Source organism: Calypte anna, chromosome 2 (genome assembly GCF_003957555.1).
Source record: "Calypte anna isolate BGI_N300 chromosome 2, bCalAnn1_v1.p, whole genome shotgun sequence".
NCBI classification, from domain to species: Eukaryota; Metazoa; Chordata; class Aves; order Apodiformes; family Trochilidae; genus Calypte; species Calypte anna.
The window spans coordinates 20,235,833-20,253,910 of NC_044245.1; the positions used below are offsets into that span (position 1 = coordinate 20,235,833).

The following is an 18,078-nucleotide window of genomic DNA, read 5'->3' on the forward strand; positions in this document are numbered from 1 at the left end:
ACATGAAAACTATCACAGGACCTACTTAGTAACAACTGTTAGCTTACAGACAAACACACTAGGGAAGGACAAATTGTATTGTAAAACATAATTCCCTTTTAAATAAACTAAGCAAATTCTATTAAGCAAGCGAGCTTAGAAGTATGCATACACTACTTTCAAAAAGCAGATCCTGCCAACCTGATCCAAGTGTGACAAAAATTGCTTTTAAGTGCAGGCTCACCGAGGCTGCAAACCAAATCAGAACTATGAAACTCAAAATAAAGTGCACTACTTTAGCACAATTATTATGAGTTTATAAATTAAACTATAGCATGTATATCAATTACTTTATTACATCATTCTGTATCTTGACCAAAATAGTTTATTTAGGAGAAAACTCTTGCTGATATTTTACTTGAGAATGCTTTTAAAGGTTTTCTTACACCTAATTTTCTCTGAAAAGCTGATTAACTGTGTTCTTTGTCAACAGTATATTAAATGCAAAACATTTTTGAAGCACAAAAACTACTTGCCATTTTACATTGCAATTTACTATATATAGACTAACAAGGATATTTCATACTTGGCAGTGCAAAGAAACATGCAGTGTTCTAAAGCACCTGATTGTAAAAAACACTTTAATCAAAGTACTTTGTTTAGGGTACAAAGGTGGCCAAAATTCCACACCAAGCATTAAAGAAAAAAGAAACCAAAACATACAAAACCCACAAACAAAAATCCCAATGCAAAAATGCTGTGAACAAACTAATAACACAAATGGAAAACTGCTGTAGATAATTAAGAAGATATATGATAAAAATTGCAGCCATTTTCAAGAATGTTTCCTTCCCTAAAGGTACTCACAGGTGTTAAGTAATTAAAATGGGACTTCCATTATTCTGATATTGCATGGACTACAATAGAACCATTTCCTCCTAGCTGAAGTAAGATGTCTTCAGGTAAGATTGCATTTAGTAACCAAACTATACATTTATGAATGTTTTTACCTGGAAAGTGTTAAATATTAAACAATGCAATAAAAGGGCTCTACATGTAGATAGTGCTTTTTATAAACATTCAGGACTACATTCTGAATTACATAAAAATAAACCTGAAAATAGTAATTTCTGTTTGCAATTTAGATTCAAGTCATCAAACAAGAAACCTCAATCACAGTATTTTGTTTTTATCACTTATAATTTGCTTGCCCAAGGACAAAACAAATCTTAGTCACACATTAGAATAGTTGTTAGCATGAATATTGGAGCAAAGAGCTTTAGTTTCAGATTTTAACTTTATCTTGCATTTCTCTTTACTTTAACCACTACTTTTTACTGATGGAAATTATTTTATGACCATTTTGACTGGACTCTCTCCTCAATGTGACTTTTGCTAACCAGCATTAATATTTAACTTCATTCAACGAATTATTGATTCCACATATACTCAGTCTTCTTTTTAACATACCAACAATTTTATTCATACTTTAAAATTTCATTAAGTTTTGTTCAAATAAAAATGGAATTGAATTGAAATTTCTGAAACTTAAAATTTTATTAATGAAAAATCAATGTGCTTGAATATCCAAACAATTTTTATCAAAACCATTTTGTCATTAAAGGCCTATGGTCAATTTGCAAAACCTTTCCAAAAACAGACTCCATGTGGCTTTTAGGTCTGCAAAAAGTTTTCTTTTTGTCACTTGGTGGATATCTTAGGGCATTTTTGGCATCTAATGTTCTCAATAATTTCATCCATAGCTTTAGATTCTATTCACCGATCTAACTTCATCCTCTTCAAACTCATTTAAGAGTTAATCTTTAAACACCTCTTTTTTCAAACAAAAGCTCTCTTCTTTTTCCATATCCATATCCTAAATTTCAGATTAATCTAACTTCTCTGCTCCTGCAAATAAGACTAAAACCAAAAATTAAGGCAAAATATGTGCAAATGAGTCTGAAAACCTGTTTGATAGTAGGTAAATACATATCAAGATTAGCTTCACTCTAAAGTCTATAGGCACAGCACCATGATTTTTTTCTGTTTATAAATCTGGCTTCCCTTTAGATTTTGCATTCATTTAGAGAACCTCACTCTCACTAAAAAGTGAGGAATGCTCATGTACACAGCATATAAAATTTTAACACATTACAGCAAGTCTGCACTGCCTGCCATGATTCCAAATTTAATTACCAAGAGGTTTGTTTTGAAAAAGGTATTCAAGTTCTAAATTACTAAGCCAGCACTTAATTAAAAAATTTTACTCACTGTACAGAGATGTATTTTCAAGTAAAAGAAAAAAAAAAAGAATTGTACCCCAGAACTACTTACCAGAAAATATGAGAATGAAGTAGATTTCTTTTAAGGCAGAAGTTCAATTATATATGAGATTAAATGCTACCACAATATTAACTATAACTAACTCATTCAGCATTTAAAAATCTGCATTCATAATTATTAATTCCCATGCTGGTTAGACCTCTACTGATATTCCAGAAAGCCCAGATGGAGATATAGTTATCCTTTAAGGCTAAAGCTATGCCAGAGCAAAGTCAACCTACTCACTACATTTTCATTATTAAAGTAACTGTGCTCATTTATGTTAATAAGTTTTATAAACTGTTTAGAAAGAGGAAGTATGAAATACTGACAACAACAAAACAGATTTTAAAAAGCTATCATTGAAAGAGTCAGAATACATATTCAGAGGAATTTCAATACTTAAAAACAAGTTCACATATGTTCATCCAGTTGAAGATTAGTGTATTAAAAAATGTTAAGAAAATACTTTGTGTTTCAGTTCAGCTGCACTTGATTCAAGCACAGTTTGAGCGTTGGCTGATATAAATTAAACATGGTCACTGCATCAGCAGCCAGAAGTACAGAAAAATGTACATGTTCACAGGATAAATAGAAGTCTCTTCTTTTTGGGGAAAAAAAAAAAGGCAGCTATCTCACTCCAATACGGGAGGTCATCCACTCCAAGCCTTGGCATAATCTGGAAGACAACAGATGTTGTATCAGTACTAGTTCTAGTCCAACATATTTTAAATATTTTCTACTAGTTTTTGTATTCAAAAACATCTACGTAAAATAAATAAAATCAGCTGGAATTTGGAAACTTGAACAGAGTAAATAATGTTTTAAATTAAGTCTGCAGGGTTTTAGGCACAAAAATATGGTCAAGGATGCTGTTTTATGCTGTACTCTCTATTTTTTTTTTCCTTGTAAATCTAAAAGATACTATTCTTAACAAGCTAATTTATAAGTATGTGGAACCAAGTAAGTTTTTTTTCTTCAAGTTTCCCATGAAAGACTGCTTACTCAAAAGCTAGATCGTTACATACTGCTGGTAGGAGACAACAGGTACCCGGACAGAATTGGTTAATGAACTGGCAATGTGTCAAGAATTCCAAAATCTCATTACAAAGTGAAGAATAAGTTTATATTCACCACTAAAAATGCATGGGACCTAATCTTCTTACTCATTAATTCTGCATCTGCATGTAAAATTTGTGCATTTCAGAAGATAATCTTTCCTTTAATGTTCTAGGGAGCTAGTTACCTAGTTTATGCCTATATCTTGATTATCTATAAGCTTTACATTGTGAAGAATGTCATCACTTAGCTATCCAAGAGGGCTAGCTTCAGTCATATGGGGCTAATCTCCCTAGACTTCTGTCAGATCTTCTCAAGGAAGATTCAGCTCAGTGATCTAACCCTAGGATATGTTTTTTTTTATTGCTTGGTTTCACTACTTATCACAGTATTCCTATTATTCATCTTCTTTAAATAAGAAAGCAGCAGCCTAGGATGGCCAATGTTTCTAAACCAAAGTTCATATCCATTAATTTCTACCTTCCTCCAAATGCCAAGCCATTTGAAGATCTAAGTTAGTACAAAAACTAAATAGCCAAAAGCAACACTGGCAAAACTGGCAGGAGCAAAGCAATTAACTTTTAGAATGAAACATACAGAACAAAGACTCAATTAAAAAAACAAACAACCCCGCCTTGTGTTCGCTAAACTAGGGAAGTAAATGCTACTTCTAAATCAGTATTCTCATTTACCACCTACTACTAGACTAAGCAGTGAGCATTTACCCTTCTCCTGTCAAAGCACAACAGGACTGAATGTGCCACGGATGATCCTTTATGGAGCTCAGGGTGAGGTACGTAGATATCTCAGCAGCTGTCATGCAGCCTTTCATATCCTGCTTGTTTGCAAAGATGAGAACTGCAGCCTTCCGTAAATCCTAGAAGTAATTTAGAGTATTCATAACAGTTATTACAATGAAATAAAAGGCTATTGTGTCGAGAGAAGTTCTTAAAAGAAATGTCTTCAAGCTAATCTACAATTACACAGCAGCATGGAGTTTTAACATTAAAACATTTATGCATGAAAACAAGCATATTGAAATTAGAACTAACATTGAGACTAAAGAACCTAATTTAGTCAGAAGTGTTCTCCGCCACAGAGAATCAAATTATAAAGCATTACACAACTACATTTTTGCAGCTGCAGTTCATACATTAAATAATTTTTTGTTAAAATATTTTATAAAGCTCCAAACCATCTAGCTAGCAGAATTATTACTGGATAAACAGTCCAAAATCCACATTAGGTACTATTCAAATAGAAAAGCCTGCTAAGATATCATTCCCTTGAAAATACTTCCAACTTTATTAAACAAGTTAAAAAAAGCTATTTAAGTTTTTATTTTATTGTTCAAAAAAGAAAGCTCTAATAATAATGCAGCAGCTTTAGTAAAAACCAAAACAAATTAAGAGTTGAATCCAGATTTCACAGAGTGATCAGACTGGGATGTAAAGTTTTAGCAATGCAGAAGTGTAAAAAAAATTCAATACTCAAGAAGCTGACATTTGTAATTAAAAATGTTCAACACATTTAAATATGTCTATTAAATTTTGAGACTATTTCTCCACCAAGAATAAACAACCCAGGTCATCAAGAATAAACAACTTACTGACTTGATGCACAACCATCTTCTAAAAAAATCTCCTAAGATTTTTTAACACTCAAAACTGGAAAATTACATAGGAAAACTTCACAACAAAAAATTCATCTTCCCACCTCTTTGGTTGTGTATTTCCTCCTTACAACCAGACCCAAACTACATTAATATTAAAGTAAAACACTCACTTTGGAAAGGATGCAAATCTCAGAGAAATTAACTTTGCAGAATTACTTGCATTTTACTACATCATTTTACTTCAAAAACAAAGGAAAAAACTTATATTGAAAAATTACACTAATTTAGCTCAAGAATGATCATGGAAGGTTTTAATGTACTCAAGATGATCCAATATAGATATTACTGTCGGAGGGTTTTGGTCCAATGTTGAAGTGTGCTCAATACGACATAGAATAAAAAAACTTAAAAAAAAACCCCAACAAACCAAACCAAACCAAACCAAAACCAGAAGGAAACTGAACTGAAACTAATTTATCCATACTGTTAGGTATGTGCCTTAATTTTAAGGAGTCCAATTCAAACAATCAAGAAAGAAGGACTGACTTCCTTACTTCCTAAAATTAAAAAAAAAGTAGAACAGTTCCTTGAAATTTTAAGCATTTAACTGAAAGAAGAGGTAAGAGTGGTGGAGAACAACAACACCCAGTTACATTAATATGAAGTTTAAAGTATTTTAAAGCTTAGTATTTGCAAAGTAAAGAGTGATTTGACTAGAATAAACCAAGCTCTACTAGATTACTTCATCACAATTTTCCTATTCATTTATAACTTACATGGGCTTAAAACATGACCAACATGCATGAACACTTAGGCTCAGAAATTTTTTGTGACAGTATAATTTTTGCTAACATGGAAGCATGTAATGTTATTTGAGTATTCACAACAAAACTATTATCCCAACTCACCACCATACCTCATGAGCCAGCATTCTATAAAGTTCTTCTCTTGTAATAGAAAGTCGCTCTCTATCAATGCTGTCAACAACAAGAATGATGAACTAAGGGAAAAACAACAGTACAGTAAGTAGGTACAGAGTATCAACTACAGAAAGCACATTTTCAAGAGACTACTAATAGAGGTCTTCCTCATTCTCATGGCCATGCACTTGTGATTCCTGAGACACTTATGTCTGGTACATCAGGCCTCCCATAGGAACAGACTGTCACTGGAATAAAAATTGCTATTTTTATTCCACTCTTTCTGCCCCTTCTTTTGTACATTCTATCTTACAGCCTTATAGTAAAGAGGAAGAAGACATGGCATTATGTAATAAATAATAACCAAGTAAATGTTTGTAGGCATTACACAATACTATAGATACATAAACATAATAGCTGTCCAGTGTTCACCACTTGCTCTGCTCAGAGTGTGATCTGAGCAGTACAAAAAGCATCACAGGGTGGGAACAACTAGTAGGGAGAGCAAGCACATTCTGATAAAAATTGTATGTATGCTAAAGAAGTGCTACAGTTAACACATGCTGCACTGGAGAGGAAAACAAGGAAATCAAATTAATCTGAGATACCCTACCACTTTTCTTCCCAGATTTTATTACTTTTCCATCCTTTAGACACTTCTATTTTAACTCTCTTCTTGTTTGTCCCATCCCCAATACTTAACCATGAGAGCCCTCCCCTCTCCTCTTCCTCTCCTCTACCTGACAATCTGCCTCAACATCCTTTCTTTAAGACTACAATCTTAGCCAGAATATAAAAAACCCAACATGTGTATCTCCACAAATTAAGAAACAGATGATTCTCCATGGACAGATGTCAAGAACTTATTGTACTAACTAATGCTGGCAGAAGTCTCCACCTTCATGTGTATGTGTCTTAGGTGTAGTCACAGTTTTCTAGATAAAATGAAAGGTAAGTTTAAAATACTAGAGTTGAAGGTTGAGATGTCACCACCAAGCTTTCAGTAAATAAAGTTTCTAACCATCTGGGATGGTTAATCTAGTCCCCCTAATCTAGTCCCCCCCTCTCAAAACAGGGCAGATAACCTCATTTTACAGGACCATGTCATATTTATATGAGTAATGCCTGCAAGGGATCTCTACTTTTAGTAGAAATAGTAAAAAATGAAATCTAAGATCTTTTACATCATTGTAAAAGTCTCAAAGTGAGGCTACAGAGCATTTATATGAATGTTTTGTTGATCATTTTCAGCATCAAAAAGACTGGTATAAAAAATACAAACAACAAACAACCCAACCAGAAAGACTACTCTGAGTTCTACTCTAATCTTTCCAGAAATGGCAGCTTTACCAGTACTACACAGTTAGACTTTACCTTATGGTAAAAGCCACAAGCTGATGAGCTTTAAAGTTTTTTATATATATAAAAAAGCTTTCATAAAAATCTACCAATATTCCTAATAATATAATTTAAAACTAATTTATTGAATTTGCAGCCTTGAAAGCAACTCCTCCTACCTCTGTGTTTGAGTAATAGGTATTCCATGATGACCGTAGTGATTCTTGTCCTCCAATATCCCACATTAAGAAATGAGTATTTTTCACCACTATTTCTTCTACATTGCTCCCTATGGTTGGAGAAGTATGAACCACTTCATTCATTAAGCTAAAAGAAACAATAGCACACAATAAAGACCAGTAAAATCCACAAGGCTTGTCCCAGCTCAATTATAACAGATTCTTGTTAGAAAAAGCAAGTATGTGCAACTGATCAAACAATATTTAAAACCTAGAAATATTTGAAAAGCCTGTAGATTTCAATTTATATATAAAAATAAATATTTAAAAGCATTTTTATAGTAAAAAGTTTGGTTCAGTCTGAATTTGGACTAAAAACCATGGCCAACAATGTTATAGTGTGCTTTTGTATTAGACTGTAGACATTCTTAAAGACACCAGAAATTAAAAATAAGCACATAAAAAGCTTATAACAAATGGATAAGCATTTGTGTCAAGGCTTTTTTTTTTAAAGAACACTAACAGATATTTAAAATGCACTTGTTTCAAAGAAGTTGCTAAAGATGCCAAATAAAGGAAATGCTAAGCTGTGCAAAATATAAATCATAATTTTAACAGAGCACTTAACTTTGTAGTTCAGTATTAGAACAAGTCTCAAAGGTCCATTTGTTTACACAGCTGAATATTTTTCAGTTCTATTCTTAAGTTTTGTCAAAACTGCTAACAAAAGTAATTGTGACAAAAATCCTCTGCTGCCTTCATATCTAAATATATGCGTAGTAATTTCACTGCACACTCCTCATTTTCCACAATTACAATAATAATTATATTCCTGCCAATATTCTTGAATTTATCACAGATATTCATGTTATGCTGGCAAGATTCGAGTGCAATTATGCTATTGAAAATGCTTAAGGTAGGATCCAGGAAAGACGAAATACTATTATAAGGAGTCCTTCAACACAAATTTCAGATGCTGGAATCAGGAAACATTTGGGAACATTTATAGATTTTTGCATAGTGGCTAGAATTTCCATTATTAAAAAAAAAAAAAAATCACTTCAGTGATTGATAACAAGATTATTTCTATCCTTACAAATAAAGATTAACTTTGATGGCAAAAACTTGCAGTTCACTTGTATGAACAATTCTGTATATTTCTAGATGTAGGATTTTGTTATTCAATTTACAATTCAATTTTAAAACAATGCAGTTTCTTCACTTACCATGTAAATATTAGCTCTGTTTAGAACAGATAATACTATTAATGTACAAACTGATGTCTAGAACCCTAGAAATTCCACCAGGTCACAAAGTTGAATTGCCAATGATTAAACTGTTGGAAACTCTAGAACGTAAACAGAAAATGAGAACACTTCATATACTTACAATTGGTAGAGAATAGTAGTCTTTCCAGCATTATCAAGTCCCACTATAATTACTTTGTGCTCTGCATATACATAGAAAAGACAACAATAAATTACTGGAAATGGCAATAATTACTATCATGGCTAATCACTTTCCCTTACTGAAGAAAGCAACTGATAGTTTGTCTTATTTCACTAGTTTACAGAGAATACTGGTGACTTCTGGACAGAAAAAAAAAAATCACTAGAGTACTGGAAGTCTTCATAAAGGAATGGTTACTAACATGATTACTTCATTAAAATAAATACCTAGTTTTAGAAAAAAAGTACAATGAAAAAACATAACGCATAGAAGTGTAGTATCTTAAGAAAATCACCAAACAGCCACAGACTGCACAAAATATTAGCTTAACAACATTCAAGGCCAAGTAAGAGCCACTTATTAAGGGATCATAATTTGTACAGCTAAAACTAAGAGGAAACTGAATTTTGAATCGATCACAAATTCCAAGGTGGCAATTTCTGAACTTAGAAAAAAAAACCCACAACCAACCAAAACTAAACAAAAAACAAACAAAAAACCCCAAAACAAAAAAAATCACAGAATGGTTGAAGTTGGAAAACACTTCCAGAGGTCATCTCATCCAACCTCTCTGCTCAGTCGGTGCCAGCTAGAGCCAGTTGTCCAGGATTGTGTCCTGGTGGCTTTTGAGTATTTGCAAAAGGATGGAGATTCCAACACCTCCCTGGGCAACCTGTGTCAGTGCTCAGTTACCCTTACAGTGAAAAAGTTTTTCCTGATGTTCAGAGGGAACCTCCCATGTTTCAAACTGCCCTCTTGTCCTGTTGCTGGGCACCATTGAGATGAGCCTAGCTCTTTCTACTTTGCACCTTCCTTTCAGAAATTTCTATACATTGATAAGATCCCTTCTGAGCCTTCTCTTCTTCAGGTTAAACAGCACTAATGCTCTCAGACTTTTCTTATGCGAGTTGCTGTAGTTAATCATCCTCTGGCACATCAGTGGGCTTGTACCAGTATGTCCATGTACTGAGAAGTCCAGAACTGGATACACTACCCCAGGTGAGGCCTCACCTGTGCTTAGCAGAAGAGAAATATCACATCCCTTGGCCTGCTGAAAAGTCCAATTTACAGAAAAGTGATCTTCTAAATGCTGCAATATTATTTTTCCAAGCACAAACAAAACAAAACCAAAATCAAACAAAACAAAACAGAATTCAACAAAGCCAGAAATTCCTTAATTCTTTCTAGGTAAGCCTTCAAATAATTTTAAGCTGCCAGTAGGTATAGTGGTTAGAAGATACTGATGTGCTTACTGAGAGAAAAAAAAAAAAAAAGCAAACTACTTGCGAGCAGAAAATTTACAAGAGGACACTACAAGTAAAACTTGCATTAAAAATCTGAACAGACTTGATTTTTAAAGGGTAATATTTAAAAATCTAGGTCACTTATTCCAAAGCAAAACATGGTTCACAGCTTAAAGATTTCCTCTGCAATATGCACTAAATCTACAATACCTATACCAAATTACTAGAAGGTCAGAAGATTGATCATAAATACCAAACTGGTGTGGTTTATAGCTTGAAGGTAAGTGGTTTAAGGAAGAATTAAAGTGTTTTAGTTTTTAAAAAGAAATCTAGGTATAAAATCACAGGCTTTTTGATACTGAAAATAAAATTATCTCTTGCTTAGGACTTTCAGTGTTGCTATGCAATACAGCCCAAATAAATGTTGAAATCCATTTCTCTATCATTTCCCCTACTGCTACATCCTACCAAAGCATTTGAAGCAAAGAACTTTTCCTGGCTTTAAATCCAGTAAAACTTTTAGCTCCTTAAAGAGGCAGCATCAATAATTAATCACCTACATAAATGGCATCAAATCATCTCTGCTTTCAACTCTAATATTATTGACACACAGACTGTCCATCTCCTTCAAATTCAGTAAAGTTCAAAAGGGCTTACAAACTTCAAACAAAGAAATATTCTGTTGTTTTAAGAAAAGTCATATGATCAACTGTTGCATGAAAGAAGATGACTCTACTTTTGCAACACTCTATTTTCAAGGAGGAAAGGAAAAGGAATTTAAATCAGGCACTTACATGGTCTTTACTACCTTCATATAAGAATATAGTGTTTTACTTAAGAATGAATGAAAAAAAAATGTTGGATGAAACAGTATTATTTTACTTAGAAGTGATGAAAACAAAAAATCCCCATTGAGATGACCAAAGCCACTGAAGTGTGAATGGTTCAACACTAATTGGGAAAAAAATACATCTTAACTGTGTTACTCTGTAGTCAAACGGTATTTTATACAGTAACTGAGTAAGCACAAACAAGAAACAGTCACACCAGTGTTAATTAATGTTGATCTGGGGATGAAAATAATAAGATGAAAGGATTATTAACTCACAAATAGCAGTTATTAATGGCAGTTGCTTTCAGAAATGTCATCTATGGTAATGGAAAACTCTTCAATTACAAACATTCAGGAGATGAACTTCTGTCTAGTTTGGTTAGATTACAGAATTTTTTACTTGTATATGTGTGGTAGAGGAAAAACATGAACTTAAAAACTGCCAAACTAAGAAGAAAATTTTAGCAAGATTCATACGTTTTTGCAAGAACAGTTAGTAGTAGATGCTATGTTTAAGAGAAATGACAATTATAGAGAAAGCCATAAGCAGTTATTTAGGCTTATATGTGTTCTGTACTTGCAAACTAACCCACGTTTCTCCCTTTCGCTGGCTGGCATTCAAGCTTGGTTTGGATTGTATTCATGCATATCTTTTCCAGTCCACCATGTTCTTGGCAAAGGAAGAAAAAAATACATAACAGAGTTTCCAGAGGAGAAGAGCGGAGTCCTTACAAATCAGGTAGAAAGAGCAAAAAAGAGTAAGTAGAAAAAGTAGGCATATGCAAGTGGAAAAGTAAGGCAGTATTAGACTACTGTTGAAAAGAATTCTAAGAATTATTATATTGACTATTCCTGGCAGATAGTTTAAAAAAACCTTATTTATATTGTATTGTTAAAAAATATCCTGGCAGTCAAGTATTAAAAAATTAAAATAAATTTTAAAATTACAAATAAAAAACTCTGAATCTTTTAATGATGAGCCAATCTGTTCAAACATACTTGAAAGCAGAAATGAATATTGGGAAGGGGACCAATACTTTTCAGGCTGTGAAAAACAAAACCTACATTTAGTTCCAAATAACAACAATCTTGGAGGCTTCAAGGCTGAAGACAGAATGCATATAGATGTTTGCTGAAGAGGAGGCAAGAGGACCAGCATTTTACTGAAGTTACAAAGCATTTCAATACAAGGATTCATTCTGCATGCTAAGAGCTGCCTTACAGCCTTCTTTTAGACATAAAAAAACCCTACTTAAATACATCTCTTCTTTCCAGAGTTGCAGGGAGGAAGTAGCCTTTAGTAGCCAGAGGAAGTAAAATCTATTTTGTTTTCCAGATAATGGTCTCTGATAACCTGACAGTGCAATCTGGGAACTGTCAGCAAGCCTAAGTGAAGTTATCTCCAGAGTTACAGAAGTTCAACCACCTTGACTTAAACTTACCATTAGTTTTTTCTTATGAGGTTTTTTTCACATTTATTCAGAGTAACCTGGAAGACACCAAATGGTCATCCAAAGAGATTTAAAATACAGGTTTGTGAACTTCTTTTAGCTATCAGACATACTAAAAAAAAGGAATAAGGCATTGACAACTGTCAGGGTTGCTTACACTAATTTCATGATTTTCCTTATAGCTTCATTAAGAGCAGTCTTGATAGTACTTGATTTACCATTCCATCAGTAAGTTTTATTCAGCTTTGTATTAACACAGGCAATACATCAGTTGCTGCACTATTTATTCTACTACATGTTGCTTAGAAGACAGTGCCATCCCCTCAGTTCAGGAAGGATATTGAGGTGCTGGAGCAGGTCCAGAGAAGAGCAATGAGGATCTGAAGGGATCCAGCACAAGTCCCGTAAGGAAGGGCTGAGGGAGCTGGGATTGTTTAGTCTGGAAAAGAGGAGGCTCAGGGGAGACCTCATCACTCTCTACAACTCCCTGAAAGGAGGTTGGAGCCAGTGGAGGTGGGGGTCAGTCTCTTCTCCCAGGTAGCTACCAGTAAGACAAGAGTGCATAGGTTTAAGCTCTGCCAGGGGAGGTTTAGGTTAGATATTAGGAAAAAATTCTTTATAGAGAGGGTGAGGGCATTGGAATGGGCTGGCCAGGGAAGTGGTGTACTCTCTGTCCTTGGAGGTTTTTAAACAGAGACTGATGTGGCCATGGCCTGGTAACCACAGTGGTATTGGTTCAAGGTTTGGACTTCATGATCTCAGAGGTCCTTTCCAAGCTGGCTGATTCTGTGTTTTGAGTACCAATTCACAGCTTAAAAAAGACTTTAAAAACAACTGTTACTTTTAAACATACTTTTAAATTCTTTTAAAAATTACTGTAAATTCAATATGAACTTATGACACTTTATAATTAGACTTTAAATGGCTGCAGAGCACAACATTTAAAATTAAAACAATATCCAGGCAATGCTTCTATTGGTTTCAAAAAATAAGGAAAAAGAATCAGGAAGCCATCAGCAAGAAAAAAGAAAAAAGTCTACTTATAAGAAAAACAACTGGCTTAGAAATAAAGTTCACATCATTCAACCACTACTTGATTAAGAGACAATATATACTGAGAGCTGAAAGACAGAAATACTTTTAGTCCTTCCTACTTCAGGCTTTAAACCTCTGCACTGAAAAGGCATGAAGAGCAGAAAACAAGATTAAATAAGGCCCTGGAACTGTTTTGACCACTGCAGCCACCACCACACAAACAAAATCAGCCACTGTTTAAAGACTACTGTCAAATTCAGACTGGAAATGAACCCTTCCAAACATATCCACAGAACTTAATAGATATTCCCTGACGGACTGTGCTCAGGGCAGAGACTGTTAGCCCTCCTCTCTTTCATTAGTCATTGACTCAGAGTAGCACAGGCATCACTCAGTTTCTTTAAAACTGCTGTGCACTTCAGCTTTTCTTGTTCCATAATCCCACATAACACATTTGGAGAGTAAAAGGTGCACTGCAATGGAAAAGCAAGTGCATTCTGCCAGGGAAGCAGGAAAAAGAGATAAAGCTTTCCGTTTCTAAAGAGTTCCCATCTCAAGTCAAAGCCACACAATACTATTTAACCATTACATTTTTCACCAGGAACCAGTCTGAGTATGCCAAAAATGGGCTAACCAGAACCACGATGGACTGAACCAACTGGAACAATTGCTGCAACACATACAGGAAGTTGAAGAAGCACAAAAGACAAAGTCACCTCCCTGGCAGGAACACACAGATGCCACTCAAGTCACAGAGCTAAAACAGATGAATACGAATAGTAAGAAATGCTGTTGGAAGAGGTCAGTTTCACATTAGTGAAGGGGCACTTATTTCTCTATATATTTAGAACCATATTAAGTCAAGCCTCTTGGCCTTCTTTCTAGTACCTTACCATTGGAAATCACTGTAAGAGAATCAAACTGCAAAGAATCAAAGATAATACACAAATTCATAAAGAGTCATTCAGTCCTTTAGTCAGATCTAAGGTACCTAAACTTTTCCCACCAGGCAGACACCACTCCGAATGAACTTAATTTTTTGTACGATGCACATTAACTCCACTGGACCCTGAGGCATAAAAACACATAGGGCTTATCTAGACATGTTAGAAACATCTAAAATGTGCATTTTCCAGAAAGCTACCCATTTTCTTCCTGCAAGTTAATGGTATTAGCTCACCAGTAATTTTTCTTTAACCTTGTTCAGGCATTACAGATTAAATACCTTTCAGATTCATAATTTTCAGGTCAATTATTCACATTTATGGAAATCATAACCACAGTACATAATTAATACTCGAGTGAAATGTCAACAATTTCCTGTTCTGTATCATCTTGTACTTATTCATACCTTTGCCCCTATGCCTGATGGAAGACAGATAGCATTTTCTAAATCTTTGCTTGATTTAACTTCTCATTTTGCCAGTATAAAGTGCTTCAGGGTATCAGCACAACTCAGACTGCCTGATGAACTGATGATACTCACCACAAACAGATTTTGTGTCTTTGGAATATCTCCTCTTCAGATAGTCAAAATAATTGTGTGAACTACTGTGCTAGTTGCCTCAACAAGCACTTTCATTCTCCAAGAAATTGTCTACATTTGATAAAAATAGAAGAGCAACCAAAACAAACTCAGGAATTACTACACAGTATTATTATTGCTTAGAGGAAAACAGTCACATAATTTCCCACCGGGTGGGTAAAAAATTTGTTTGAATTTTCTAGGATGAGAAATGAATTTTGGCCATGAAAAGAAACTCACTTCATTCTTCACTCACAAGAGTACAAAAAAACTCACAACAAACCCAATCAAAAAGAAAGAACAAAACAAGATGAGAAAACACATCAAAAACTCTCATTGGGATGAAAACCAAATGGTAACTATTTCATGGTACTGACTCATTTATTTTAACTGTGATATGAATTTTCAATAACACTTAAAATGTAGGAAGAATAACTTTCCTTCCAGGAAATTAATACACCATAACAAGGATGTTTTCCATTAATGAAACTGAATCAATGTAATCTAATGTCCTCATGCACAAACCACCACCACCAACAACAAATAGAAACCAAACCAAACTGTTTCTCTTCCTTCCTTCCTGAAAATAATTATCATAAAGTAATGTAAAGACAAACACTTGAAGTCACCAGAAATTATCTCCTGATCAGTTCTCTTCATATAGATATCTCTTTAGAGTCGTTCTTGAAAGAAAAGGAATCACAGATCGCAGTATTTTATGAAAATCATGACCGCACTTAATTAGTTTTCCAAAGAACAGCTGGAAACTTGAATCTTATGAAACAGGTTTTCCAGTTCAGATAAATAAGACTCTTCAAATCAACAAAACCAACAACAAATTCAGAAGACTCTTTTAGAAGACTTCACGAAGGATATAGTGGGATAGTATGTGCAGGGGAAAGATAAATGGAATGGATCTCTCTCCCACTCCCATCTCAGGACAAGCCAGTTTGATATACAGGAGTTAATATGTATACACACTGACACTTTGCTCTAGTATTTACAGAATTACAATGGGTTATGTGCACTAACAGTGACAAGACTATTAATGGGACACCAGGTGTACCTGCTTTCCAAAACCTGCAAAAGTGTGTGGGCAATGAAATGTTGCACGAAAAAAGTTTATATTTTTAGTAACTTTCAGGTGGGAATGAATTGTGCATTTGGAAACCTGGCAAGAAAAGTGAAACTAACATCGGTTTGCTTGCTCCAGATTTGGGGCACCAAGAAAAACAATATAAACAATTAATTTATCAACTATTTTTTTTGCTAACCAAAGATGGATAGATAAACAGATTAATTAAAATAAATAGATTAAATATAGTTTTCTATTTTTATACTAACTTCCTGAGCTAAAGGTGGTGCGGCCACAAGTTTTAAACTCTGTATGAGAGAGCATGAGTCATAAGGCAGAGGGTGGGAGGGAAGGGAAAGCTATCACCTTATGACCTTTTTATCCTTGCCTTGAAAAGTGATTTTCTTGTGTCACCAATTGTATTTAAACAGCATCTTTACAAGAAAAAAACCAAAACAAACAAAAAACCAAAACAAAAAACCCCCACAAAACAAAAAAAAACCCACAAAAGAAAAAACCCACAAAAGAAAAAACCCACAAAACCCAAAACAAAACAAAAGAAATCCCCCAAAACCCTAAATATACAAAAAACAAAAACCAAAAAGACAAAACGAAAACAAAACAAAACAAAAAACAACCAAACAAAAAAACAACCGGAAAAACCAAACAGATCTTTACATCAACGGCCCCAACTTCTGCTTTGTGGGGTTTCCTTGATAGTAAATAACAGACTTTGATTTAAAAACGAAGGGAGTGCAAAATAAACATGGTCTTCATCCATCAAAGCTCCAGCCGCTGCACACGTCTGAAGCAGCAGCATTCAGAGCTCTACGGAACTCCGAAACACAGCGGCTGAAGGGCTGCCCGGGATAAACGAAGTGCTTGGGGAAGGGGGAGAGGAAGGGACCACCTCGGTTAAAGAAACAAAGAGGCGCCGAGCATGAGGCGCTGGGGAACCAGCGCTCATGGCGCTGCACAAAGAAAAGCCCAACTTTCGCCTTAATGCGTCCTTGGGGGAAGCCCGGAGACCAGAACAGGCCTCCAGCCTCCGCCGCCTGCCCGCGGCCCCCTCAGCTCCGCAGGCTCGACTCGCCTCCCCTCACCACCAGCCCACTGCCCGCACCACCTCCCCGCAGCCGACTCAGGCCCCCGCGCCCACCTTGGTTACCGAAGAGACTCCACAGCTTGGCGAAGATCAGGCCCATGCCTGGCCTCGGCTTTCCGCCGAGCTCCCAGGGCTCCCAGGGCACCCAGGGCTCGTCCAGCGGCACCTCCGGTGCTCCCCCCGGGAGAACAGAGCCCGCAGCAGCCCCCGGGCAGCGGCCGGCAGGGGGCGGAGCGCACGGGTCAGGCGTTGCCCCACACCGACCAACGGCGCCAGAGGCCGCCCCAACGCCTGTACGGGCCGTCGCTCGACGTCGCTCTACGCCACTGCCTGCGTCATCACGTACGCCCACGGCGGGTGGGCCTCAGCGGGTTCAGACGGGAGCGGGCGGAGAAGGAGGCGGTGGGGGAGTGAGCAGCGCCTCTCGGTGCCGAGCTGCAATGAGGGCTCGGGCTGTTCTCTCAAGGTTGACGAAGGGCCGAGGCTTCTGGGATCGTGCACGGACGGGGAAGAGGCAGCTGACCTGCAAGGGAGGCGAGCGCGCAGGGTACGCGCGTCTCCTGCTCAGGGTAGAAGCAGCCCCGCCGCAGTGTTGGGCCCTTAAGGGGAAGCTGGCAACGTTCTTTACCATTCACCGTAACGGTGTCATTCAGCCGGGCGGCTGTGTCTGGCCTCGGCCGTCCTTAGTTGGGAAGGGCTCGTGGTTTCCAAAGCACTCAGGTCATTCACCGTATAGTAAAGCGTTTAAAAGCAACAGACTCGTGTCAGTGTCGTGCTGCAGGTTCTTGCATCCTGCACGAGTACCCCCGATTTCTCACTCGACAGCAGTTTGAGGGGGGTGGCGGGGGGAGAAGGATAGCTCGAAGCCGGCTCCACCTTGGAGAAGAAATCTGCAGGCAGGGTGGAAATACAAAGCCCACTATCTTAATCCACTCAGCAGTACTTCGGCT

At 36.3% G+C, this 18,078-nt stretch overlaps 1 protein-coding gene across 1 annotated transcript; it reads right to left on the reverse strand.

The window, feature by feature from the left end:
* Positions 1 to 601: 601 nt before the first annotated feature.
* On the reverse strand, positions 602 to 18,007 carry ARL5B (ADP ribosylation factor like GTPase 5B). The gene is made up of 6 exons (XM_030446515.1): positions 17,183 to 18,007; positions 8,802 to 8,862; positions 7,413 to 7,560; positions 5,892 to 5,975; positions 4,086 to 4,237; positions 602 to 2,980 (listed from the first exon to the last, which is right to left on the reverse strand). Exons 1-6 carry the CDS (start codon positions 17,226 to 17,228, stop codon positions 2,932 to 2,934), a joined length of 540 nt encoding a protein of 179 aa, XP_030302375.1. The 5' UTR covers positions 17,229 to 18,007; the 3' UTR covers positions 602 to 2,931.
* Positions 18,008 to 18,078: the final 71 nt, after the last annotated feature.

Excerpts from the sequence above, each read along its gene's own strand:
- ARL5B (XM_030446515.1), bottom strand. The coding sequence starts at position 17,228 with ATGGGCCTGATCTTCGCCAAGCTGTGGAGTCTCTTCGGTAACCAAG. Across the intron at positions 7,561-8,801 it reads ACTACTATTCTCTACCAATT|CTTAATGAATGAAGTGGTTC; the intron begins GTAAGTATATGA and ends TGTTTCTTTTAG. Across the intron at positions 5,976-7,412 it reads CCTATTACTCAAACACAGAG|TTCATCATTCTTGTTGTTGA; the intron begins GTAGGAGGAGTT and ends TTTTTCCCTTAG.